Genomic DNA, 27,798 nt, shown 5'->3' on the forward strand with positions numbered 1-27,798 from the left:
TAAGGTCAATAAGAGTAACACAGAGTTTTACCTGTCACCGACCAAGTGCTTTCTGTCTTCCAAGTACCATCCAAGGTTTCACAGGCACTATCTCATTTTGATGCTCAGGCCAACAAGGGAGATATTATGATAATTCTCATTTTACAGGTGAAGAAACTAAAGTTCAGGGGTAAAGTTACTTGCCCCAAACACTGAGTGACAGAGGTAGGACTTGATTCCAGGTCTGTCTGACATCAGTGCCCTGCTTCTAACTGCTGTTTTATAGTTCGTGCATGACTTAGATATCTCTCCTCCTTTGTAACAGGGAAGAGCGAATCCTGTAAGATCTCAAAGGAGGCATTAAAGCAGGTTGGGGAGATAAGGTCACCTCTGAAGAAAGGAGTTAAAGAGCAATGAGACCATTTTAGGATGAAGAAAACTAGAGCAAAGATATGACAATCCAGGCCAACGGAGAAGGGGAAAGTCCGCTTTCCCATTTCTGACTGACTATTCCCTTCCCACACATATGCCCACTGATCAATTGTTCGAGAGAAATGTATCAAGCACCACTATGTGCTGGGCACTGTGCTGGGCTCTAGGGACACAACTAGGAACAAGGTAGAGATGGAGGTGCTCTGACAGTTCACTATTCAGTGAGTGATACAGACAAAAAGGTAAACCAAGAAGAAAATAAAATAAAAGAACTACAGAGGGTGATTACAGTTACAGAGGATACAATTAGGGTGCTGAGACAGAATGATGGGGGGGGTCTACTTTGGACAGGATAGTCAGAGAAGGTGCTTATGAAGAGGTGAGTCTTGAGCTGATCTTAGGGTAAGAAAGAGTCAAGCATGGAAAGAACTGGGGACAGAGAAAACCAGGCGGAGCAAACAGCAGGAGTGAAAGCCCAGAGGAGGCCGACATTATGCACTGGTGAGAGCAGGCTGACAGGCCCGGATGTAGTGCAGGAGAGGGTAAAGAGTGGGGAAGCCGAGAGCAGACAAACAAATGTTCCCAGCTGTATGTCCCAGACAAGTGCCCTGGGCAGACAAATGAGGCTGGAACTCTGCTGGAGGGAAGGAGCCAGGCCTGTGGAAGGAAGCGGTATGGGAAGATGGGGCGGGGGAGCCAACATGCAGTGGGAGCAGGGGAGGCGCAGGCCCCACTTGATGCCTCAGGCCCTTACCGGATAAGCCCATCTTCAGCAGCGCTCCAGAATGTGTTGGGCCACATGGGCGCTGTGGCGATGCGTTTCACCCGGTTTGTGTGGTCTCCAAACATGTGGATTGTTTCCTTTACTGTCAGGTCGTGGACATGCACTTTGGAGTCGGCTGCCCCCGTGATTAAGATGCGGTCCCCAGCATGAGGCAGGAACTGCTCCAGAGAGATTGAAGAAGAGATTGGCAGGCAGTGGGGGTAGGGTTGGCCACGGAAGAAGACTAGCATGGATGTTAGCACCCTCTTTCCTTCTCCATATCAGGCAGGAAATGAACTCATCCAAGGCAGTCCACTAAGAAAACTTTGGATCTCAAGCATCAGCCCATAGGCCTAAAGGTCAAAGTTGGGACATACGCCTTTACTTTGCCGGAGTGGTCCTGACTTGTGCCAAACCGGACTACCTAAGAAATCTTCCTCTGATTCTTCCCCAGATGAGGGTTGAGTGGATGATAATCATAGTTGCTACCATTCACTAAGCATTTACCATCTGGCTGCCATCTGGGTAGGTATCTTATCTTATTGATACTTAAAATAAAAATTGAGGTTCAGCAGGATTGTGTTCAAACTCAAGTCTGACTCCCCAAATGCATACTGCCTCATGAGGACTGTCTGATAGCCTGAGGATTACCTAATAAATTAGTCTTAAGGTGAAAAGGACTTCCAGTGTTTTAAGGAGAAAGTAGTATTTTAAATTGGTTCAAATATTTCTGGAGAACACTCTGGCAATAGGTAACAAAGTAAAAACTGCTTCTATCTTTTGACCCCAAACTTCCACTTCTGAGAAATAATTTTATTAGAAAAAAGAGACCTGTGCAGAAATGCTCAGAGCAGCACTCTTCATAATAGCAAATACTAGAAATGGCTCAAATGTTGACCCTTGGGGAAGGGCTGAGCATCAGGAAGAAACATCTCCCTACAGTTATCATAAAGAATGAGAATCCCACCATTCTGACGAAATTGAGAAAATATTCCAGATGACATATGGTAAGAGGAAAACAGCCATAAACATAGCTTTAAACAGTAATTTTTAAAAGCATGTCATTCTATCACCTAGCTTTGAGGAAGAAAAATATTTAGTTGAGTTTTCTCTTTCTTGAGTTCAAAAGATTTAATTACCTTTTCTCTTAATTGAAAAGTTTCTCCCAATCCACAACAAGGCTGAATGGGTGCTGGGGGTGGGGCATTATTCCGCATTTAAACAGCTCAAGTCCTACTGGACTTAAATGTTCACAAAAGAGCAATAATTCACTTTCTATATACCATTCTCTATTGGATCACCAGGACAAGGGCTAGATGAAACAAATGAAATTTGATCATTTTTAGGGGCAACCAGTAGTCTTTAGCCCTGTCTGGAGACAGAATATACTTCATGCACAACAGTAATAAATAGGCGAGCCCTTGAGGGCTACTGCCACACTCACCACACTCTGTAGTTGCCACCAGGGGGAGCTTGAGGGCTAAATAAATATCTGTGGAATGTTACTGTCTGAAGAGAGAAGAATCCTTTTCTACACTTTCACACAAGAGGAGGCTGAGGGTCTGTAAATGTAAATGCCTTGCCCCAAATCATACTATTAGGAAGTTACAAGACCGTTGTCAAATTCTGGTTTCTGAACTCAACATTTTGTGCTCTATAATGCCAAAGTGATGGCTTAGGTCCCTTTCCCAGATCCCACCCCAAAGATTCAGATTGGACCTAACACTTTTCATGGGGCAGAAACCATCTGTTTGCCATGCAAGAGGTGAAGAGGCATTGTTCTGTCTCTAAAATTGCAGAAAATCATCTAGGATTGGTCCCTGGAGCAGGAGGTGAAAATCAGAGCTTGGGAAGGAGGCAGGGTTTAGGGAAGTAAGTAGGTTCTTGGCTCTCAAATCTACCTTCTTCATGTATCTTGTAATTCTTCTTGATATTAATTAGGAAAATATTCCTTAGATTAGTGAGGCTTTCTAAAGGACAGTCTCACTCTCACATACATCCATTATAGAATTACAGGGCTGGAAAGGTCCTTAAAGTCATTTCCTCCAAACTTCAACCTGGCAAATAAAGTTCCCAGTGTTGAGAGTACCTGAGTGCTAGGACACTTGCTATGGTCTCAAAGGGCCTATTCTACCTTCTCCAAATTGCTCTAAGCATTACACAGTTCTTTACTTCATGAGGTCCACATTTGCTTCTATGGACTCGGAGGCACTAATCCCAAGTCTGTTGCCTGGGACCAGAAGGCACAAAGTTTCATGTCACTTCCATTTCGAGGACTTCAGAGGCCTGAAGACACTTGTAAGTCCCCTTCCCACCTCTCCTCAGCTCAACTCCCTTCCACCAACAAATCAGCAGCTCAAACACAGAACAGCTAAAACACCTGTGGCCAGGTGCCTTTTTACAAATCATCTTATTGAACTATAATATCAAGCCTGTGGATGGCTGCTTCCCTTTTAAAATTAAATGATTTATTTACTCATTTATTCATGGGTCCAGGGGATTTTCCTAAGCTACTTCCTATTTACAGATGAGTAAAGAGGTTCAGAGAGGTCAGGTGACTTGCCTAGGTCACACAGCTTCCAAGAGGCAGATCAGGGAGTCAAACACAGGTCTCCCTGCTATATAAGTTCATGGTTGGAACCATACCACCCACCATCACCACTCAAATAAATATAAACAGCATTTCATCTAGAGCTGGCCTAGATGCTATAAGTGAGGAAGCAGAACATGGAAAAGAGACGGGGTTTCAGGAATCACCATCAGATACTCAGATCACAAAGGTGTCTGTGACCCCAGGGAGTACATGGAACACATATGTGCAGATACAACCATGCACGCAGACCAGTCATGCATGTCTTTCACTTGCTCTGTGCCTTATCCAGCTCACCTTGACAGAGAAGATATTTGCAGTGTGTCCTGTGTGCATGGAGAGCAGCTTCTTGTGGTGCAGCGGGTCCCACACAATTGTGTGCTGGTCATCGGAACCAGAGGCCAGCAAGCTGCAAGCAGAATAAGGGGTTCTACCTCTCCTCTTCCGGCCCCGCCCCCCCAAGCCCCACGTTTCCCACTGATAGGGAGTGAGGCCACACAGAGCGTGAGGAACAGGAGATGTCACAGAATTCAAGCATATCTTGTAAACATCAGTTGATTCTCTTCTACTTTGTCCTAAAGATTTCCCATTATTCCTTAAACACATTAGATTATCAAAAACACAGGGTTTGGATGGTCATCCAATTTATTGTTCGACAGTGCGTTGATAGTGCTGGACTAAACTTCACTGCACAGAAACGAGCAGTAATCTCTTTTCCCTAGATCTACCAAGAAGGAGGAAAGTCCCCTCTCCCAGCCTCTCCACTCCCCTCTCCAGCACCCTCTTCGGTACTCTAGTTCATACTCACTCTCCTTTCTCGTTCCACTCCAGACAGTTGACACACCCTGAGTGACCCTGGGGAGTAAATGGAAAGGGACAAGAAGACAGCCAGTTAGAGGTTCTCTTGGGGAACTCAATACTGAGACGTGGAACTGAACAGGTGAACCAGCCTTTCCATCATCAGTGTTTTCCAGGTGCATGTGAGTGACCAGAATTGAATTAAACTGCCTGGTACCTTACAATATATAAAGTACTTTCATATTATGATCTCACTTGATACTGAACAACTGAGCCCTAAAGGGCAGGTTTCATTGATCCTATTTTGCAGAAAAGTAAACTGAAGTTCAGATGAAAGTAAGTAGTAGAAGTGAGATCCAAACAAATTTCTGCTCCTACCACTGTCCCTTCAAGGGACATCCCCTCAGCCACAGAAAATTTGCCCAGAGAATATCTAACCCAAAGGAAGCCAATTAACTAGAAAGTTGATCTTTTATTCATTTGGCATATACTTAATTTATCAAGCACCCATTGCATACCAGGTGCTGTTCGGACACTGGGGATACAGCAGTATACAAAACAAAGTCCCCGATCTTCTGGAGCTTACTTCAAGTAGGTAGAGCCTGGTATAGTAAGGTTAACTGGGCCAGAGTCTTGAGCTTGGGGATGTGAAATGAGAAACATGGAGAGAGTGAGGCAGTTATCAATAGACACTGAGGTTGAAAGCATGCACAGAGAGAAACCATGGTAAAGCTAGAGCTATGAGGAAACAGAATCCATGAAAAGCAGAAGGCATAAAGTGGCAGAACCAAGTCTTACATGGGGGAAGGAAAGAACAAGTCACTAGGCATTCCTATATACTGGTTTCTGTGCTCTCACCCTCCTTCATTCCTAATGATACCTAGATTTTCATTTATTTATCTCTATGTTCCAAATTAGACCATGGGTTTCAGCAAGTGTAAATCCATTGTCCTTGACACACTGATAGGTTTAGGAACTTAGGCATAAGCCAAATTGGACGTGGCATTTACTTGGGCACAGGGATTGGCTCAGAAATAAGCCTGTGACCCCAATCAGATGCAGGGGGCACAGTGGCTGGGAGGCTTCCTGAAAAGGAGTTTTCTCATTCTCAGGAGACAGTCTATGAAAGAGATACCTTTCTTCTTTCAGATGTTGGGTATACCAATGTGACACTTGGAATTGCCACCACAAGGGAAGCCAGCCTGAGAGTGAGGTCAATACACAGAGGAGTGACCAATACTACTGCCTACTCTACTTATGGACTTCCAGTTAAGCGAGACAATCAGTTCTTTACTGTTTAAGGTCATTTGACTTGGGCTGTTACTTGTGGCCCAAAACATGCTGATAAACTCCCAACTCATTCTTCAGGTCTCAGTTTAGAGGCACTTTCTTCAAGGTGCCTTTCCTATCCTGTAAATTTGGGAAGGAGGCATACCCTTCCTGTGGGCTCCTACTGTCACACTGGATTATGACTCTGTGTTGACATGGTAGTCTGCTTCACCAGACTGAGCCCTGAGAAAGCAGGCTTTGTGTCTTATATTCACTGCATCCTCAAGGTCAGATACAGAGCCCGGCATACATCAGTTGCCTGAATGAACAAATGAGTCCAGTGAGACTAGTGGGAAGAATCGAGAGATATGAACAAATCTAATTCCCCAACTGTCTAGTTAGAACGGCTTTTCCTCTGCCTTCTCCTTCCCTCTTACCCTTTGTCCTATAAAGATTCTTAGCTAGGTTGAACCACATTTCTTTCCAGGTTCTGCACTTAACGTGCATTCACTCTGTTCAGACTTGTCAGACTACTTGTTGACCTGAGCCTCTCACTCTCCCATGGCACTTGGTTGAAACCCCACACATGGCTCTGATCACTCTTTTAGGGTCAGAATCATTTCTGTCCTCAGCTCTTTCATTTTCTCACCAGGATGTAAATTACTTGTGCCTGGGCCGGGATGGTGGTAGTGAGGGGGTGGTGGTGGTGAGGGCAGGGGTGTCACATCTATAGCTTGCAATCTCCCTTGCAATACCAAGAGCTTTGAATGATTGCCACTTACCGAGAGCTTACAAAGAGCTGGACACAGTGCTAAGTACTTGTGGTAGCCAGAAAAATGGCCCCCAGATGTCTGTGTCCTGATCCTCTGCAACCTATGAATATGTAATGTTTGGTGGCCAAGGAGACTTTGCAGATGTGATTAAGGTTAAGGTCCTTGAGACAGGGAGAGTATTCTAGATTATCCAGGTGGCCCCATTATGATCATGTAAGTTCTTAAAATCACAGAACCTTTCCTGGCTGCAGAGAACTAGAGAGATGTAGGTGTGAAAGGGATTTGTCTTGTTATTGCTGGCTTTGAAGATGGAAGAAGGGGATTACGGGTCAAGAAATGCAGTAGCCTCTAGAAGTTGGGAATTGCAAAGAAACGAATTCTACCCTACAGCCTCCAGGAGGAACACAGCCCTGTCCAGATCTTGCTTTTAGCTTGGTGAAACCCGGGTCAGACTTCTGATCCACAGAACTGTGAGATAATAAATTTGTGTCGTTTTGAGCCATTAAGTCTGTGGTAACTTGTTATGGCAGCAATAGGACACTAATCCAGCACTCTGTATCTGTTGTCTTAAGAAACAGGTATCTCGGGGCGCCTGGGTGGCTCAGTCGGTTAAGTGGCCGACTTCGGCTCAGGTCATGATCTCACAGTCCGTGAGTTCGAGCCCCGCGTCAGACTTTGTGCTGACAGCTCAGAGCCTGGAGCCTGTTTCAGATTCTGTGTCTCCCTCTCTCTGACCCTCCCCTGTTCATGCTCTGTCTCTCCCTGTCTCAAAAATAAAAATAAAAAAATGTTAAAAAAAATTAAAAAAAAAAAAAAAGAAACAGGTATCACTACTCATTTCACATATAAGAAAGACAGCACTGAGAGAGATTCGGTAACCTGCTGTGATACTGTAATTTATAATAAGAAATATGTAATTGGTCTTCTTCCCATATCTGAACCCCTAAAGACCTTGGAATTTCCTAAGTGATAAGAGTGAAAAAGATGTCTTGATATCCATAATAAACCCCTTTCAACAACACCTGAGTTTATGTTAATGAAGTGATTTTTGGAAAGCGCCTAAGGATGGGGTCAAGTTGCTAAAGGAACCAACCATATGACTGGAGGGTTAGAACTTTCAGTCCCACCCTCCTGACCTCTGGGGAGGGGAAAGGGGCTGGAGGTTGAATAGTTCACCAACAGCCAATGATTTAGTCAATTGTGCCTATCTATTGAAGCCTCCACAAAAACCCAAAAGAAGAGGTTCAGAGAGCTTATGCATTAGGAAACATGTGGAGATTTGGGGGAGAGCAGTACACTCCAAGAGGGCATGGAAGCTCTGTGCCCCTTCCTACATACTGTTTAGGTATCTCTTCTATCTGGGCTGTTCCTGAACTATATCCTTTTAGAATAAATGGGTAGTCTAGTAAGTAAAATATGTTTGAGTTCTGTGAGCCATTCTAGCAAATTAATCAAATCCAAGGAAGAGGTTGTTGGACCCTCCAATCTACAGATGGTTGGTCAGAAGCACAGGTGACAACATGGACTTGTGATTGGTGTCTGAAGTGGGGGGTGCAGGGAGTGGCAGGGCAGTCATAGGACTAAACCCTTAGCCTGTACAATGTAATGCTGTCTCCAGATTGATAGTGTCAGAATTGAGTTAAATTGTAGGGCACCCATTAGGTGTTGGAGAATTGCTTAGTGTGTAAAAATAAACAAAACCCCGCACATATTGGGCCTGCCAAGTGTGGCACCGCTAACAGTGGTGACATGAAGCAGGATTTTAACTTGAGATCCTGAGCTCTTACGTATTGTCTGAGAAAATGGATGAATGCTTCTAGAATTATTGTCTTGTCCGCAAATCAGTAATCCATCCAAAGTATGGAAGACAGAGGCCACAGTAGACAAATATGATACTTATGACTAATTTTCACATGGTAGAAGCTAGTTTAGAGGTAGGTAAGTTGAAGAGAGTATAGAGAAAAAGCTCAAACCAGATTCTAACAAAAATACAAAGTAACTATTGACAAAAAATATTAATAAAGAGCTTTATAAGTTAGAACACATGTTTGGGAAGCTACTTAATAGGGAGCAGAGTAAGGGGGGGGTTACTTTGGGCTTGATAACTAAGACTGGCTTAGATATTGGGTCACAATCTATAATTATGTTGTAAAATACAATGGAAGGAAATATGCCTATGATCTATCAGAATTAAAAAGTGGGTAAAAAATGAAGAGAGAAAACCTTAAACTTTTAAGAAACTGGGAGCAAGGATGTTTAGAGATGACTCCTAGAGAGGAACAGACCTTTTTGTGTGCCTCCCTGGACCCTTGGAAATACTGCTGTTTAGGGTAAGCTTTGCACACTGGGGACCTAGAGGAAACAGAAAGTGCACAGAGATAGAACCTGTAATAAAACTTTTAAATCTCACTTAAGTTCCAACCTTTTAGATCCTGCTTAACTTTGTTAAATATTGATTACAATTACTATTTGTTGTAAGTCCCTATAATTTGCTGAGTAGCATGGTATATAAGAGGAGGAGGAGGAGGCAGGAAGAAGTATTTTATCACTGACACTGCTCAGAATTTTAGGTGCATAATGATGATAAAAAGCAAATGGACTTTTAGTGGGTTTTATTACTGCTTTAAAATTCTTTACAGACTATGTACCCCTTATAGCCTGCACTGCAGTCCCCACCTTGGTATGCCACTACTAGGTAGAATGCTAGTTAGTAGTATACACAATCTCATTATTACTCCCTTTTCACAGGTAAGACCAAGTCTCAGAGATAACTTACCCAGGGTTGCACAAATTATAAATACCAAAGCCCAGATGGGAACCCAGGTCAACATAACTCCAAAGTATTTCTCTATGCTGGACTACCTCAGACACCACGTTTATTACTGCCTGTATTAAGAAGAGATCTCGGGGCACCCGGGTGGCTCAGTCAGTTGAGTGTCTGACTCTTGATGTTGGCTCAAGTCATGATCCCAGGTTCGTGGGATCAAGCCTCGTGTCAGGCTCCGCTCTGAAGTGTGGAGCCTGCTTGGGATTCTCCTGCATTCTCCCTCTGCCCCTCCCCACTGCTTGTGCTCTAAAATTAAAAAAAAAAAATCTCATTGCTACCATCACCTTAAAGACTGGCAGTTCCATGTAAAGTTAAGCTTATATTTACCCTATGACCTAGCAATTCCATTCCTAGGTAATCACTTGAAAGAAATTAAAACATTTGTCCACATAAAGACTGACATAAGAATATCCATAGATGCTTTAGTTTTAAAAGCTCCAGAGGCAGCTGGCTGGCTCTGTCAGTACAGCATGTGACTCTTGATCTCAGAGCTGTGAGTTCAAACCCCACATTGAGTGTAGAGATTACTTAAATTACTTAAAAAAAAAAAAAAAAAAAAAGATTTTATTATCTTAAAAAAAAATCTCAAAATTTAAAAAACAAAGGCTCCAAACTGGAAATAACCCAAATGATCAACAGGAAAATGGATAAATAAAATGTAGTCTATCCACACAATGGAGTACTACTCAGCAATAAAAAGGAACGGACCGCAGATACATGCAACAACATGGATGAAACTCAAAAACCATTATGCTAAGCAAGAGAAGCCAAACACATACAAAAATATACTATCTAATTCCATTTACAGTAAGCCTCAGAATAAGCAAAACTAATCTCTGAAGACAAAAGCCACAAGGTGGTTGTTCTGAGGTAGGAGGGTTGACTGGAAAGGGTACTGTGAGAACTTTCTACCATGATGGTACTTTCTTTTTTTTTTTTTTTAATATAATTTTTAAAAAATGTTTATTTATATTTAAGAGAGAGAGACAGAGAGACAGAGCTGTCAGCACAGAGCCCGATATGGGGCTAGAACCCATGAACTGTGAGATCATGACCTGAGCCAAAGTTGGACTCTCAACTGACTGAGCAGAGCCACCTAGGTGCTCCAGTGATGGTATTTTCTAACTTGTTACAGATGGTTGTTACACAAGTGTCAAACTCATTTAACTCAATACTTGAGACCTATGCACTTTATTTTTGTGTAAAGCATACATCAATAAAGAGAGAAAAAAGGTAATAATAATAATAGCAATAGTAGCAGCTGATATATACTGAGCCGATCTCACCATGTACCAGGGACACTATTGTGCCCTTCATATATAATTTTAATTTTTACAACTGTCTTATGATGGAAACATCATTACTATTCTCATTTTTCAGAGGAGGAAAAGGTTAATACCCGACCCCATATTGTATAAATAGTGTAGCCAAACGATGAACCCATGTCTGACAGATTCCAGAACTCGGCTGTTAACCATGATGTTAGACTGCCTTTTTAAATTCTAAACTGTCTCTCCTAAAACTTAAATGCTTGCTATGTGCCTGCCAGTATTATACCGGGCTCAGAGAGACATAACTGAGTCAGACAGACGCGTCTCCTGTCCTCACAGAGCTGATGAGTTTTGTTTTCTCTTCCTCTACACTAAATATATAACATTAGCCTTTCCCCATGTTATTATAAACTCCTCATAAGCATCACTTCAAATGGCTATAGAATATTCCTCCAAAAGTTAAACTGTACTCACCTCTACCTTAGTGTTGTACATTTAGGTTAGTTCCAAATTTGGTGAGTTGATGTATTTTAAAATTCCAGTGGGAAAAGAACATTTACAGGTGACTGGTCAGCCCAGAGTAGGCATAATGTCATGTTTTTTATTTTTATTTTTTGCATTTGGCTGGAAATATATAAAATCTGTGTTGTAATGCTAGATATAGCCCATGCTACTTAGGAGCCTGATGAGCAGTCGTGGTGTGGCAAAGTGTACTTAAATGGAAAACATTATTAATAAATACAAGTTAGTAGACAGCAATCTATCAAGATGTGGGATCCACAGGGGAAAAATAATAAAAGTCATTCTAGTCATTCAGTTCTAGAGGGGAAAAAATGGGACCCACCATACATGGGAATAATAAAAAAAAGAGAGAGAAGCAAAGAGCTAGGAAGTCTGCAAATCAGTGTGTATACTGGTATAGCCAAAAGGACTAGGAGCCTTTTGTCTAACTTTACTTTTTACAAGAAGCTGAGACTGGTTAGTGAGAATCAGAATTGTAAAGTGAGTTGTCTGGGTTCAACTCTGGCTTGACCTCTTCCTAGGTATATGGGTAGTCACTTAAGATTCCCAGAACCTCTGAGTTTTCATTTGGAGATGGGGATGATGATAATGTAAACCTGACAAGATCATTGTGAAAATCACGTGGTATAATACATGCAAGCACACTTGGGTAAATGCTGGCTCCCATCCCTGGAACTAGTCCTCAGGTATATTCTCTCACCAATCTGTGTGTGTACCTTCCAGATGCTACTTTCAAAGACCCCTCCCACACAGCTAGGATACTCACATGGGTACACACCTTGAACAACTGGATTCTCTCCTATCTACTTACTTTTCCAAAAGGGTTTATTTCTGCAGCTATTAAGTTGCTACCCTAAACTATGACCAAACAGAAAATTCATTTATTCAATACCCATTACATATAGGGTACCGAGAGAGAAGGGAATAAACTGGAAGATAAACAAAAACAGGTCCATGTCCATGGCAACATGAGACAAAGATCTACCATAATAAAGGAGAGAAATACCCCCAAACCTAGAAGAAGATAGGAGCATCAGGCTTTAGGAACAAGCTTAAAGGATTTTTGAGGATACCAGCTTGCACATCCACATGCAAAAGGATGAAGTTGGACCCCTACATCACATCATATACAAAAAATAACTCAAAATGGATCAAGGACCTACATATGAGATCTAAAAGTATGAAACTCTTAGAAGGAAACATGGGTATAAATCTTTGTGACTCTGGATTAAGCAATTATTTCTTTTCTTCCTTTTGTGTGTGTGTGTGTGTGTGTGTGTGTGCGTGCTGTAAATGATGACTAATGGTTTCTTAAACATGACACCAAAAGCACAAGTGATAAAAGGGAAAAAAATAATTTGGGCTTCATTAAAATTAAAAACTTTTGTGTGTCAAAGTCACTATCGGGGCGCCTGGGTGGCTTGGTCGGTTAAGCGTCCGACTTCAGCCAGGTCACGATCTCACGGTCCGTGAGTTCGAGCCCCGCGTCAGGCTCTGGGCTGATGGCTCAGAGCCTGGAGCCTGTTTCCGATTCTGTGTCTCCCTCTCTCTCTGTCCCTCCCCCGTTCATGCTCTGTCTCTCTCTGTCCCAAAAATAAATAAACGTTGAAAAAAAAAAAAAAAGTCACTATCAAAAAAGTGAAAAGACAACCCCCAAATGGGAGAAAACATTTTAAATCACATATCTGATAAGGGTCCAGTATCCAGGATATATAAAGAATTTTTACAGCTCAACAAAAAGACAAAAAAAATTCAATTAAGAAATGGGCAAAGGATCTGAATAGACATTTCTCCAAATAAAATATTCAAATGGCCAATAAGCACATGAAAAGATGTTCAAAATCATTAGTCATTAGGGAAATGCAAATCAAACCACAATGAAATACCACATTACATCCAATAGGATGGTTATTACAAAAAAGACGGGTAAGTTTTGGTGAGGATATGAAGAAACCAGAATCCTCACACATTTCTGCTGGGAATGTAAAATGATGCTGCCACTTTGAGAGTTTGATAGTTCCTCAAACAATTAAACATAAAAATAAACAAAAACCATATGATCCATGAGAAAACTAAAAATGTACACCCACACAAAATCTTGTACAGAAATGTTCACAGCAGCATTATTCATAATAGACAAAAAGTGGAAACAAGCAAAATGTCTACCAACTACGAATGCATAAACAAAATGTGGTATGTCCATATAATGGAAGGTTATTTGGCCATAAAAAGGAATGAAGTCCTGATTCATGCCACAACCTGGAGGAATCTTGAAAACATCATGTTAAGTGAAAGAAGCCACATACACAAAAGCCATATATTGTATGATTCCATTTTTGTAAGATGTCCAGAATAAGAAAATCCACAGACGCAGAAAGTAGACTAATGGCTGCCAGGGATGTGGAATAACTGCTAATATGGGTAAAAGGTTTCCTTTGGGGGTGATAAAAATGTCTTGAATTTTATAGTGGTGATAGTTGCACAACTTTTTTTAAAAGTTTCTATTTACTTATTTTTGAGAGAGAGAGAGTGCACAGGCAAGGGGCAGAGAGAGAGGGAGAAAGAGAGAATGCCAAGCAGGATCCACGCTGTCAGCACAAAGCCCAACGCAGGACTCTATCCCATGAAACCATGAGATTGTGACTTGAGCTAAAATCAAGAGTCTGACGCTTAACTGACTGAGCCACCTGGGTACCCCAATAGTTGCACAACTTTGCAAATATACTAAAAGAAAAAAAAACCCAATAAACTGTAACCTTCGATAAAATAAAAAATAAACTAAAAACAAGCCTACAAACTAGCGGCAAGCTGCATTTGGCCCACAGGCCATAATTTGCTAACCCCTGATCTAAAGTATATTCTTTGAGGGTGCCTGGGTGGCTCAGTTAAGCATCTGACTTGGGCTCAGGTCATGATCTCATGGTTTGTGAGTTCAAGCCCTGCATTGGGCTGTGCACTGACAGTGTAGACCCTGCTTCGGATCCTCTGTCTCCCTCTCCCTGCCCCTCCCCAGCTCATGCGCGTGCTCTCTCTCCAAACTAAATAAACATTAAAAATAATAAAGGATATTCCTTGAAATCTCTCCCAAAGTCAGGTCTTACTTCCATCTTTTTCTTTGTGGGTAACTAATAAAGTTGGCATACAACTTACTTCTCAAAGACAACACTGTAAAAAAACTCTAACAAGTCTTTGTTAGAATAAGGTTATGTTATGAAACTTCCCTGGGCTCCTAACTATATTAAAAAAAAAACAATCTAATTTGATATGATTTGCTTCTAGTGAATTTATGCTCAAATTATGTAAGAAACAAAACAGAAACAGAAAAGCAATCAAGCCAGACCATGAAGGTGAGATACATGTTTGTAACTTATTTAAGGAAAATATTAAGAAAATTAATAAAGCAAGAAAATAAATCCACCAAGCCAAGAACTATTTGTTAAATCTATTATCTATCTATCTATCTATCTATCTATCTATCTATCTATCTATCATCTACCTATCTTTTTAAAGTAAGCTATATCCCCACCATGGGGCTTAACCTCACGACGCTGAGGTCAAGAGTCACACACTCTACCAACTAAGCCAGCCAGGTGCTGCTAAGCCCTTTTAAAAAAGTAGACACATGAGGCACCTGGGTGGCTCAGGTGGCTGAGCGTCCGACTTTGGCTCAGGTCATGATCTTGCGGTTTGTGAGTTTGAGTCCCCATCAGGCTCGCTGGTGTCAGTGCGGAGCCTGCTTCAGATCCTCTGTCCCCTCCCTCCCCCCCTTCCCTGCTTGCGCTCTCTCAAAAAAAAAAAAAAAAAAAAAAAAACAAAACAAAACATTTAAAATAAAAAAGTAAGTAAGGAGACACAAGACTGAGGTAGAAAGAATTATGAACTGTGCGGCCAGACAGGCCTGACATAAATCTTATTAATCTTATTTCTACCACTTTTGTGACCTTGGAAATGCTCAATTTTACTCCCCTTATTTGTAAAGTGAGAATCCTTTCCTCTCCCTCTGTCTACCACGTGTGGAACAATGTTCCACAATTGCCAAGAAAACCCACAAGTAAAAGAAATAGAATGGATCAAAATGTGTTCAAAACTCTAAGGTGGGGGGTGCCTGGGTGGCTCAGTCAGTTAAAGCATCTGGCTCTTGATCTTGGCTCAGGTCATAATCTCGCAGTTCATGGGTTTGGGCCCCACGTCAGGCTCTGTGCTGACAGTGTGGAACCTGCTTGGGATTCTCTCCCTCTCTCTCTGCTCTTCCCTGCTCGTGCTCTCTTTCTCTCTCTCAAAATAAATAAATAGAACTTTAAAAAACCCCAAAAAACCAAAACTTTAAAGTGGCCTTAGAAGATCCTGGTGATGCAACCAAAAATGAAAGTGGCCCCCCAAAAGTGAGGCCTGCAGGCTATAAACTGAAATCCCAGGATATTTGGCTCCTGTCTAGTTATGACATTAAAAATCATTAAGACAAGATGAGTTAGCAAAGATGTCCAAGGGAAATATATAGCAGAACATCTTAGAATTAATCCTAGTTAATATTAAATTTAAATCCTCTAATCTCAATTTCTTTTCTGCCTATCTTACTCAGTTGCTGCCAACACATCAGTTCTTTGTATTTTCTCAACGAACATTTTTAACTTTCTATTTTGAAACAATTTCAAACATAAAAAAGGTACAAGAATAGGACAAAAACAAGCATATATACCTGTCCCCTAATTCATTAATTGCTAATATTGCCATATTTGCTTACTCCCTCTCCCTTCCTCTCCTCTTTCTCTACACACACAAACATGAACACACACACACACAAATTTTTTCCTGAACCATTCGAGAAAAAGTTGCAGACTTCAGGGCCCCTTACACACTTAACTACTTCAGTATGTATTTCTAAGAAGAAGATCATTCTTTTATTTCACCAGAGCACATCTATCAAAATTGAGAAATTTGACAATGATATAATACTATAATTTAATATATAGTCCATATTAAAATTTCACCAAGTGTCCAATAATGTCTCTTTGATTTTCCTGATCCAGGATCCAATCCAGGATCAAACACTGGGATGACACAGTGGTCAGCTTCTTTTCGGTCTCTTTTATTTTTTTATTTTATTGAAAAAAATTTTAATGTTTATTTAGTTTTGAGAGACAGAGAGAGACAGAGCATGAGCGGGGGAGGCACAGAGAGAAAGAGGGAGACACAGAATCTGAAGCAGGCTCCCGGCTCCAAGCTGTCAGCACAGAGCCCGATGCAGGGCTTGAACTCATGAGCTATGAGATCATGACCTGAGGTGAAGTTGGACGCTTAACCAACTGAGCCACCCAGGCACCCCTGGTCTCTTTTAATCTGGAACAGTTCCTCAGTCCTTCTTGTTTTTTATGACATTGACATTTTTAAAGAAGACAGAAGCTATTCTGGAGAAATGTTTCACAGTTTGGATTTGTCTGATTATTTTCTCATGATTAGATTTAAGTAATGCATTTTGACAGAAATACTACCTAAGTAATCTTGTATCTTCCTCAGTGTACACTATTAGGTGACATATGTGTACAATTTGTCTTGTTTAAGGTGGTATCTGACAAGTTTTTCCACTATAATGTTACTATTTTCCTTTTGTTATCTGTGAGGGAATACTTTTCCATTGTGCAAATAAATGTCCTCCATTCACATTTCCACTCAATAGTTTCATTCACTGATTATTCTTGCCTGAATTAATTACTAGGATGACGTGGTATGATGGTTATAAAATGGCAATTTGTCCAGCTCTATCATTTCTTCATTTAGGAACTGGCAATCTACTGGAATAAAGGGCTTTTCTCTGTCTCTCTCCCCTGCCGCCCCTCTCTCACTAGTGTAAACTCAGATTTTTTTTTTTAAGAGAGAGAGAGAGAGCATGACTAGGGGAGACGGACAGAGGGAGAGAGACAGGATCTCACGCTCAATGTGGAGCGTGACACAGAGCTCAATCCCATGACCCTGGGATCATGATTTGAGCTGAAATCAAGAGTCAGACACTCAACCTACTAAGCCCCCCAACTCAGATATTTTTTACTCAGTGGGTTTTAATTCATTATTGTCACTATTCATCCTGATGTTCAAATTGTCACAGATTTGGCCAGTAGCATGTCTTTTGAGCTAGGTTCTGTGTCCTTAATGGTACGTTTCTTTCATTTTTCATATATTTTTTTACTTTTTGTTTATCTTCTGCTTTAAGATGTTGTAGGCTCATCTTGTACACTCCTTGTCCCAGAGCTGGAATCAGTTATTTTTCAAGGACTCCTGGTTCTTTTTAGTGGGGAATGCTATTTGAGAAACCAGTAACTTATAGCCATTGAGGTATTATTACTTCTGGACCCTATCAAAGACAGAGTTGGAAATAATGTATAAATATATATGAATATATATGTATTTGTTAAACCATGAGATCATACTGATACTGCTAATTCCAATCGAATACCCCAGAGCTATTCTTTGCCTTTCCATATTCCATATCTGAATCTCCCTTCTCCCACATTGAGAAGGGAACAACACTCAAATATCTATTATATCAATATTATATTTATTATTAACATTAATATATTTATCTCAACAACACTGATATATTTACTCATTTGTCCAATTCTCCAATACAAAATAGTTATGTAATTGCTACAGCGATACCACTGCAAATGACAAATCTACTATCTAGAGTTCAATCAAGATTTCTTTAAAGTTTGTCTTTAAAATACATATGGTCAAAGAATACAAAGTACTGTGTTCAAAAATTACTTGGATTAGTTGGCATCCTTCTCCCCAACTTTGTTCATTTTATTTTACTTTTTTGAATGTGCAAAACCTCAACATGGTTCTAAAAGTAAAACTCTGCAAAAACGTCCAGAAAAAGGTTACTCCCTTTTCTCTACCTCTCTACCCTATATCTTCCACTCCCTAGAGGTTTCATTAGTTTCTGCTTACCCATCTGGGCTTGTGTTTGCAAAAATATGCAGGTATCCATATAAACTCTTCGTTAAACCAAAATTGGCAAAAATTATATTAAAATATCCCTTAAACATATGGAAAAGATATTCAATTTCTCTCATAAGAGAGATGTGACTTAAAACTATATTGAGATACCATTTTTCATCTGTTAGAATGGTAAAATTCAAAAGCTTAACCACACAGTCCATTGCTGAGTTGTGGAGAAACAGGCACTTTCATGTATTGCTACTGGGAAGGCAAAATGGTGCAACTCTCATGGAGGGAAATTTGGCAATACCTAACAAAACCACATATATATTTACCTTTTGGTTAGCACTCAAACCTCTAGGTTTTTACCCTAAAGATACATTTCCAGCAATACATGTACCCAAGGTTATTCATTATGGTATTATTGTAATTATGAACGATTAGAAACAACTATAAGAGTCCATACATGGGAAATTCATTGAATAAATATTGGTTCATCTACATAATAGAGTTGTAATAAGAGGTCCATGCACCTATGAAAAGGACTCTATGAACTTATACAAGTGATTTCCAAGATATATTGGTAAGTGAAAAGAGAGAATATATATATATCTCAAGTCATGTTTCACTCATTCTTCATCATCAACAAGTCCTCCACGTCTAGTCATTCCCTCTATTCTCTCTTCACATGCTGCCTTTATGTCTTTACTTGCCTTCCTATTCCCTTAAGAATTCATGACTCATTACTAAAATCATTCTCTTGCAACATTCATCTGACAAAACCCCAACCCTGGATGATATTCTCCTGTATCTTCAACTTTCCCTTTCTCTACTGATTCCTTTCCCTTGGAATTATACATGCCCAAGTTTCTCTAATCTAGAAAAGTACTTCCTTGATGCCAAATCCATGTTGAGCTATGCCTTCCATTTCTCTTCCCCTTCACAGAGAAGAATGAAAGAGTAGTCTATACTCAGTATTTTCACTTCCTCACTTCCAGTAGTTCCTATTATCTATACCACACACCACAAAAATGGTGCTTGCCAAGGTTACCCTTGCCCTAAATCAATGTAGCTTCCCTGACCTAAATCAATGGACACTTCTTAATCCTTACCTTACTTGGCCCCTGGTAGTATTTGATGGTGCTGACCACTTCCTCCTCAATGAAACTTTCTTCTTCAGGGTTCAGTAGCATCACCGTCTCTCTGTTTTCCCTTCCTACTCTTCTAGCTAGTCTTTCTTGGTATCCTTGCCATATTCTTTTTTGTTCACATGGCCCTTATGTTTGTCTTCTTTATGGCTCTATCCTAGGCTTTCCTCCCGCTCTACACATTCCCCAAAGGCAATCACAACTCACTTTCATTGCTCCAATCTCTATACTGCTCACTGCTCCCAAATCAACACCTCCAGTGTGTACCTCTATCTTAAGCTCAGACCCAAGTATTCCAACTACCTATCCAGAAAGTGCTAGACAACACATAACATACAGCTCCAGAGCCTCCATACTGAGCTTGTTATCTTTCCCCTCAAACCTATTCCTTTTCCAGTGCTCCCTAAGGCAGAAATTTGACCTTCACTCTTGATTCCTCTTTTCCTAACGTTTCATATCAAGTCACCAAGAATTCTATTTATTTTATCTCTTAAATGTCTTTCAAATTCACTGACTTCACTCTATCCAAATTACCATTATCTTGGTTCAGGTAACCCATCACGTCTTCTTGAATCACTGCCACAGCCCCTTAACTGGTCTGGTATATTTAGACCTATGCAATATTAATTTTGAAGCCAAGATCATTTTCTTTAAAGCTTAATTCTGATCACATTGCTCCCACGGTAAAAACTATTCAATGGTTCTCCATTGCCCTTGGGATCAGACTCCACGCTGAGCATCATGACCTAGGATCGTGACCTGAGCCAAAATCAAGAGTCAGACACTCAGGTGGTGGAAACTTTAGGGCGCCCCTTGGATGCTTTTTCAATAGGCATCTCTGTGGATATAAATTCTACATACACAGGAAAGGTAACAAGACACCAGAGTGGCTGAACTCTGAAATTTCAAGTAACTCACAATGCAAACAACAAAGTCAAAAAATAAAAATAGGGCCAGGTTACTAAACTGGAAGGTAGAGAAATAGTATGGGTGAACAGGGGTAAGATTTAAAAAGTGAATTTTACTACAGAAAATTTAAAAAGCCAATCAAACCAAGAGGTTTTTAGTGAACATCCACTAACTGTTCAGCGCTATACATCCTAAAAGTATTTTTTTGCATTTCCTTTTGCATTTTTCAAAAGCATACAAAGTAGCAAGTTAGGAAATCCAGGGGAAAAAATCTTCCTCAGATAATAAAGAAGAAAACATTATAATCAATAACCACAAAAAGGAGATTTTACCTCTTTTATCCCATCTCCAGTTTCCAATAATCCCCTCTTTTTAATGCTAAAAATAAACTGCTGTTAACCAATGTGCAGTCCATATATGACAATGGGTGGGAAATAAAACAAGGAAAGGAAATGACTGTCAAGTGTTTTAAAAAGTTAGATGCCATCAAACTGGCATCTCAGGAAACTTTAAGAGCTTTCTACAAATAACAACAACAATATCAGCTAATATTTGAGGACTATATAACATGACTTTACAATATGCTAGGCATTGTACTAAGTACTTTAGATAAATTAACTTGTTTACTCCTCCTCATAAACCTAACAGGATATGTGTATTATTTTATTGATGAAGAAATGTGTGCTAGAAGATAGACTTACTCAAGGTCATATGACTCACAATGGCATTTCAATTACTATTTGGCCAAGGGGAGGTGTGAGATACTCACAAAAAGATACACTTCCAACCTCAAACTAGGAAAGAAGGAAATAAGATAGCCTTTTTTGGGGGGGGGCGGGGAAAGACAGCCTTTTAGGAGTTAAGATTCTAAAACTCATCATGGCTTCCATCATACCACACGTTCTCCCACCTCTATGCCTATTCTTTCTATTTCCTGTGGCTAGAGGAAAAGCAGGAATGGATAATCTCTGTATGTTGAGACACCTTGGCTCTTGATCTTGAGCTCTCCTCTCTCACTTCCTACATTATCCCCAGGAGACATTATCCAGTCATCTTGTTTCATGGCTCTTATAGACTGGTGGTTCTTGAACTTTTGTCTTAATGCCCTTTACATTGTTAAAAATTACTGATAGGGGGCCTGGGTGGCTCAGTTGGTTAAGCATCCGACTTCAGCTCAGGTCATGATCTCACGGTTGATTTCAAGCCCCACATCGGGCTCTCTGCTGTCAGGCACAAAGCCTGCTTCTGATCCTCTATCTTCCTCTCTCTCTCTCTCTCTCTCTCTCTCTGCCCCTCCTCTGCTCACTCTCTCTTTCTCTCAAAAATAAATAAACATTAAAAAAAAATTACTGAGGCTCTCAAAGAGCTTTTGTTTATATGGGCTTGCTTTACGTATTTACTTATTTAATTTTATTTTTTTTAAGTTTATTTATTTATTTTGAGAGAGACAAAGACAGAGTGAAAGGGAGAGGGGCAGAGAGAGAGGAGAGAGAGAAAATCCCAAGCAGGCTCTGAGCTGCCCAGCACACAGCCTGATTCAAGGCTCGAATCCACGAAGCTGTGAGATCATGACGTGAGCCAAAACCAAGAGTTGAATGCTTAACTGACTGAGCCACCCAGGTGCCCTGGGTTATATTTATTGATATTTACCCTATTAGAAATTAAAATGGAAATCGTTCATATTATTTCATTTAAAAATAACAAAAATGATAAGTTAATACATTTTAAATGAAAAGTAAATATATTTTCTAAGACAAAACAATTTAATGAGAAGAGTGGCATTGCTTTACATAATGTCTAGCTTAATGGAAGATAACTGGGTTCTCATACCTACTTTTGTATTCAGTCTGTTGCAATATGTTATTTTGGTTGAAGTATATAACAAAAATACATCCTCACAAAGATATGTAGTTGCAGTAGGAAGGAGTATTTTAATTCCCTTTTCAGATAACTGTAGATATCATTCTTTGATATTGCACCAAAACTCCACAAGTAATGAGTTCTTATATTACAATGTAGGATCTGAAACCACATAAATGAACTATTGGTACCCTCCTACATTCAAGTGCATTGGTCTAGTTTGCATTATGCATATCTCTTTTATGCATGTATGAGTCTGTTACATCATATGTTGGTCATTTTGACAACAGTGACTCACTGAATTTAAAGATCTTCAATGCTAACATTCATTATACAATATTGTTGACATTTGTTTGTATCACCACGGATGGAAAAAGCCTTTTAAGTATTGAGAAGTTACCACGCTCATGGTGGCAGATACAAGTTTTCCTATATTCTCATTCATTCTCTCTCTCTCTCTCTCTCTCTCTCTCTCTCTATTTTGCCTAAAAGTTCAAGTTTTATCCTTGGCAACAAATATTGTCAGTTGTTTTTCTTAAAGTGACAGCTCATTTCATTAAAAAAAAATTTTTTTTAATTATTTTATTTATTATTTTGAGAGAGAGAGAATCCTAAGCAGGCTCCACGCTATCAGTGCAGAGACTGATGTGGGGCTCAAACTCACCAACTGTAGGATCATGACCTGAGCCAAAATCAAGAGTCAGATGCTCAACCGACTAAGCCACCCAGGTGTCCCTCAGTTCATTCATTCTTAAGAAAATGTCTGCCATGGGGCTCCTGGCTGACTCAGTTGGTAGAGCATGTGACTCTTTTTTAAAATTATTTTTAAAAATTTATTTATTTATTTATTTATTTATTTATTTATTTATTCATTTTGGGAGAGAGCATGCACACACAAGTGGGGGAAGGGAAGAGAGAGAGGGAGACAGAGATTCTCAAAGCAGGGTCTGTGCTGTCAGCACAAAGCCCAACAAGGGGCTCAATATCATACACCAAGAGATCATGACCAGATCAGAAATCCAGGGTTGGATGCTCAACCCACTGAGCCACCAGGTACCCCTAATCATTACTTTTTAAAGTTTATTTATTTATTGGAGGGGGGTGGGCAGAGAGAGAGAATTCCAAGTGCCCTCTGCATGCAACTCTTGATCTCGGGGTCGTGAGTTCAAGCACCATGTTGGGTGTGGAGCCTACTTTAAAAAAATAAACAAAATATTGGGGCACCTGAGTGGCTCAGTCAGTTAAGCATCCAACTCTTGGTTCATGGGATGGAGCCTCAAGTTGGGCTCTGTGCTGACAGCATGGAGCTTGCTTGCAATTCTCTCTCTTCCTCTCTCTGCCCCTCCCCACTTGCTCACACTCTCTTTCAAAATAAATAAACTTAAAAGTAAATAAATAAATAAAAATGTAAAAAAAGAGAAAATGTCTGCCCAAATACTCATATTTGAATAACCCCAGTTTTTGTCTGGTAGTCATTATTTAAGATGGCACTTCATGAAAAAAGTGGCTAGTAGGGCTTGCAACTCAAACAACAGCACAAGTGCTTTTTCCTCAAGACAACCACCATGGTGCAGTACTTCCCATCCCAGAATACAGAATACGAAAGAGATGTGTACTTAAAGGTTGAAATTTAATAAAACTACTACCTTCTATTGCTTCACATCAAGGACGTTTTAAGTAAAATTTGTTGTTTGTTTTTTGGTTTTTTTTGGTTACTGCAAATGCATGGTGTTAATAAGTCATCGAGTTTGATGCAATATTTGCCTTGATTCATGCAATGGTGCATCACTTTTTTTTTTTTTTTTTTGCAAATTTTAAATGAGCTAATTTTTGTTTTTGCTTTTGTTTTGCAAACAATTTCTTAATAATACTATGAAAGTAGTTTGGGCCTCATGGATTCCCTTGAAAGGTCAATGAGGATCCCCAGGGGCCTGCAGACCACACTGAAAGATGCTACTATAGACTATCTCTCTGTCAGTCACTCTCTAGTGTTTATTCCAGTCTATGCCTCTCTCCTGATCCCAGACCCACTGGACCCTGTAAAAATGATAGATATCTTTGCTGTTACCAAGGCCCGAACTGCTTGAACTCTGAATCCTATCCCCTCCAGCATTCCCCAGGACTTTGTTCCTTCAATTATTCTGTCCTCCTAAATCAGCAAACTTTCTCCTGCCATCAACATACAATCATGTGCTAGTATTTCTTCCCATTCTTATGAATCCCTCCCTTAATCCCACAGACCCTCCTAGCCACATCTCTAGTTCTCTGCTTCCTTTTGTAAATAAATTTCTTCAAGAGTTGTCTACACAAGTCAGTAAAGCTGAAAACAAAAACAAAATGACTTTGAAGGAAAGAAGTGAGGGGGATAAAAAAGATGTCATTCTTCCTCCAATTTTCTGAAATGACTCCCCATTGGTTAAAGCCAACCCGAAGACGGAGGACAGAGAGCTGAAGAAAAGAAAGCTGAATAGTAGACACAGAGGGGCAAGAGAAGAAACTATCTTTTACGGTTTATCCTTTTTACTGCCTACATCCTGTCTCCTTTCACCTAGGGGCAATTTTGTAATAAATAAATTTCCATCACCTTCTTAAAAAAAGAGAGAGAAATTGGGACCTCATCAAAATAAAAAGCTTCTGCACAGTGAAGGAAACAAGCATCAAAACTAAACGGCAACCGACAGAATGGAAGAAGATATTTGCAAATGACATATCAGATAAAGGGTTAGTATCCAAAATCTATAAAGAACTTATCAAACTCAACACCCAAAAAACAAATAATCCAGTGAAGAAATGGGCAAACGACATGAATAGACACTTCTCTAAAGAAGATATCCAGCTGGCCAACCGACACATGAAAAAATGCTCAACATCACTCATCATCAGGGAAAACATAAATCAAAACCACAATGAGATACCACCTTACACCTGTCAGAATGGTTAACATTAACAGCTCAGGCAACAACAGATGTTGGTGAGGATGCGGAGAAAGAGGATCTCTTTTGCATTGTTGGTGGGAATGCAAGCTGGTGCAGCCACTCGGGAAAATAGCATGGAGGTTCCTCAAAAAACTAAAGATAGAACTACCCTAAGACTCAGCAATTGCACAAATAGGTATTTATCCAAGGGATACAGGTGTGCTGTTTCAAAGGGACACATGCATCCCAATGTTTATACCAAGCACTATCAACAATAGCCAAAGTATGGAAAGAGCCCAAATGTCCATCGATAGATGAATGGACAAAGATGTGGTATATGTATATAATGGAGTATTATTCTGCAATCAAAAGGAAAGAAATCTTGCCATTTGCAACTACGTGGATGGAAATGGAGGGTATTATGCCAAGCAAAATTAGTCAGTCAGAGAAAGACAAATATCATATGACTTCACTCATATGAGGACTTTAAGAGACAAAACAGGGGCGTCTGGGTGGCTCAGTCATTTAAGTATCTGACTTCGGCTCAGGTCATGATTTCGCGGCTCGTGGGTTCTAGCCCCACATCAGGCTCTGTGCTGACAGCTCAGAGCCTGGAGCCTGCTTCGAATTCTGTGTCTCCTTCTGTCTCTGCCCCTTCCCTGCTTATGCTCTGTCTCTGCCTCTCTCTCTCTCTCTCTCTCTCTCTCTCAGAAATAAATAAACATTAAAAAAACATTTTTAAGAGACAAAACAGATGAACATAAGGGAAGGGACACAAAAATAATATAAAAACAGGGAGGGGGCAAACCATAAGAGACTCTTATATATGGAGAACAAACAGAGGGTTCCTGGAGGAGGGTGTGGGAGGGGGGATGGGCTAAATGGGGAAGGGGCATTAAGGAATCTACTCCTGAAATCATTGTTGCACTATATGCTAATTTGGATGTAAATTAAAAAGTATAATAAAATAATTTTAAAAACAAGAGAGACAAAAGAGAGTTCTCTACACTGTGGTTGCCACTTTTTTACCTCCAATTCACTCTCACAACCCCTCCAGTCTAGCATCTACTCCCACCATTCCAATAAAACTGCTCCAGTAAAGACCACAGTCACTGTTCTATCCTCATCTTACTGAACCTTTCAAAAGCATTGAGCAGAAGCGACCATTCCTTTCTTGTAATATTCTCATTATGTGGGCTTTCCACTCTCCTGGTTTTATTTCCTTTCTACTTCACTGACCACCCCTTCTTGGGTAACTTTCTTGGGTAGCTGGTAATCAACTCCTGAAAGCTGGAGTGTCTCCACAGCCAGGTCTTGGGCCCTATTCTCTAGAGGTCCATAGACATTTGAGTCTCCGGATTTCTCCCTACAGTCCACAGCTCTCTCTCCCAATTAGTACCATCACTTGCTACTTGACATCTCCACAAAGTTATCCAACAGGCTTCCAAATTTAAAATGTCCAACCCCTGAATCTTTCCCAAACCTATTTTTCTCCCAGTCCTCTTCTTTCCATCTGCTCTCACTTCTCTAAGTCTCACAAGTGGCAAAGCTGGGATTTAAACTAGAGTTTTTGTTTCTTTTTTGTTTTGTTTGTTTTTTACATCTGAATCTGTGCATTCCTGGGCACCTGGGTGGCTCAGCTGGTTAAGTGTCTAACTCTTGATTTCGGCTCAAGTCACGATCTCACGGTTGTGGAATTGAGCCCCAAGTCAGGCTCCATACCTCCGTGCTGGGCATAGAGCCTGCTTGGGATTCTCTCTCTACCCCTCCCCTGCTCATGCTCGCGCTCTCTCTCTCTCTCTCTCTCAAAAAAATCTGTACATCTGGACATTCTTTCATACTATGCACTGCTACATAGGTTAGGGAAGTGAAAATTGAAATAATTCACCTTAATGTAATTTTGTATTTGAGTTCCAACCTTTGGGAAACAATAGATGGGATCCTTTCTTGTGTTCATAGAAGTTTCCAAGTCTATTCTGAACAAAGTTATTTAACTACGAAGAGATGGAACAGAATATGGGTTGGATAGAGGTACAGCTAAAAGAAACGGCTGAGCCAGTCAGTGATCACTGTCTACTCAGCATCCACCAGAGCAGGGCTTCTCAACCACGGCACTGTTGGCACTGGGGCTGCATATTTCTCTGCTGCGCACTCTCTGCTGTCCTGTGCACTGTAGGAGGTTTAGCAGCATCCCTATCCCCTTTCTGCTATATGCCAGTAGTACCCTTCGAGTTTGGACAACCAAAATTGTTTTCAGACGTTGCTAAAAATCCCTTTGTAGGTAAAATCATCCATGCCCGACCCCCAACTGCACTAGAGGGAAGTACTTTGACTTATATTCCAAAGGAAATATAGAAAGAAACTACAGAACAATAAAGGATAAACAAATTAGTAGAAATTATGCCTTCAAAGAATTTTTAGAAATATGGGAAAGCAATCAAGATATAAAAAGTATAAAGCAGTTTACCCAACTGTGTAAATGGTATGAGCCCAATTTTGTGGGGGGAAAATTTATATAAGCATGGAAAAAAACTGGAAGACTTAAGAATCATAATTGTTATTTATTGAACTAGTTTGCTATAATCCAGGCACTGTGTTAGTCCTTCACACAAAACTCATATAATCATTACAGCTATGCTCAGTTATTGTTCTAGTTTACAGATTGGGAAACTAGGGGTAACATGCACAAGGCTATATAGCTGGGGAAGAGATAGGTTTTTGTTTTTTTTTTTTTAATGTTTATTTATTTTTGAGACAGAGACAGACAGAGCATGAACGGGGGAGGGTCAGAGAGAGGGAGACACAG

General features: G+C 40.3%; 1 protein-coding gene across 3 annotated transcripts in view; it reads right to left on the reverse strand.

Annotated features, from left to right (window-relative positions):
- WDTC1 (WD and tetratricopeptide repeats 1) overlaps window positions 1–27,798 on the reverse strand; it is a 64,055-nt gene that overhangs the window by 15,930 nt on the left and 20,327 nt on the right. For all 3 annotated transcript variants that reach the window (XM_060622523.3, XM_060622524.3, XM_060622525.3), the window contains exons 4-6: window positions 4,573–4,619; window positions 4,062–4,173; window positions 1,166–1,353 (exon numbers count right to left, since the gene is read on the reverse strand). In XM_060622523.3, coding sequence (XP_060478506.1) covers window positions 1,166–1,353; window positions 4,062–4,173; window positions 4,573–4,619 — 347 coding nt within the window. The remainder of the gene's footprint in view (window positions 1–1,165; window positions 1,354–4,061; window positions 4,174–4,572; window positions 4,620–27,798) is intronic.

This window comes from Panthera onca, chromosome C1, assembly GCF_046562875.1.
Source record: "Panthera onca isolate mPanOnc1 chromosome C1, mPanOnc1 haplotype 2, whole genome shotgun sequence".
Lineage (NCBI taxonomy): Eukaryota > Metazoa > Chordata > Mammalia > Carnivora > Felidae > Panthera > Panthera onca.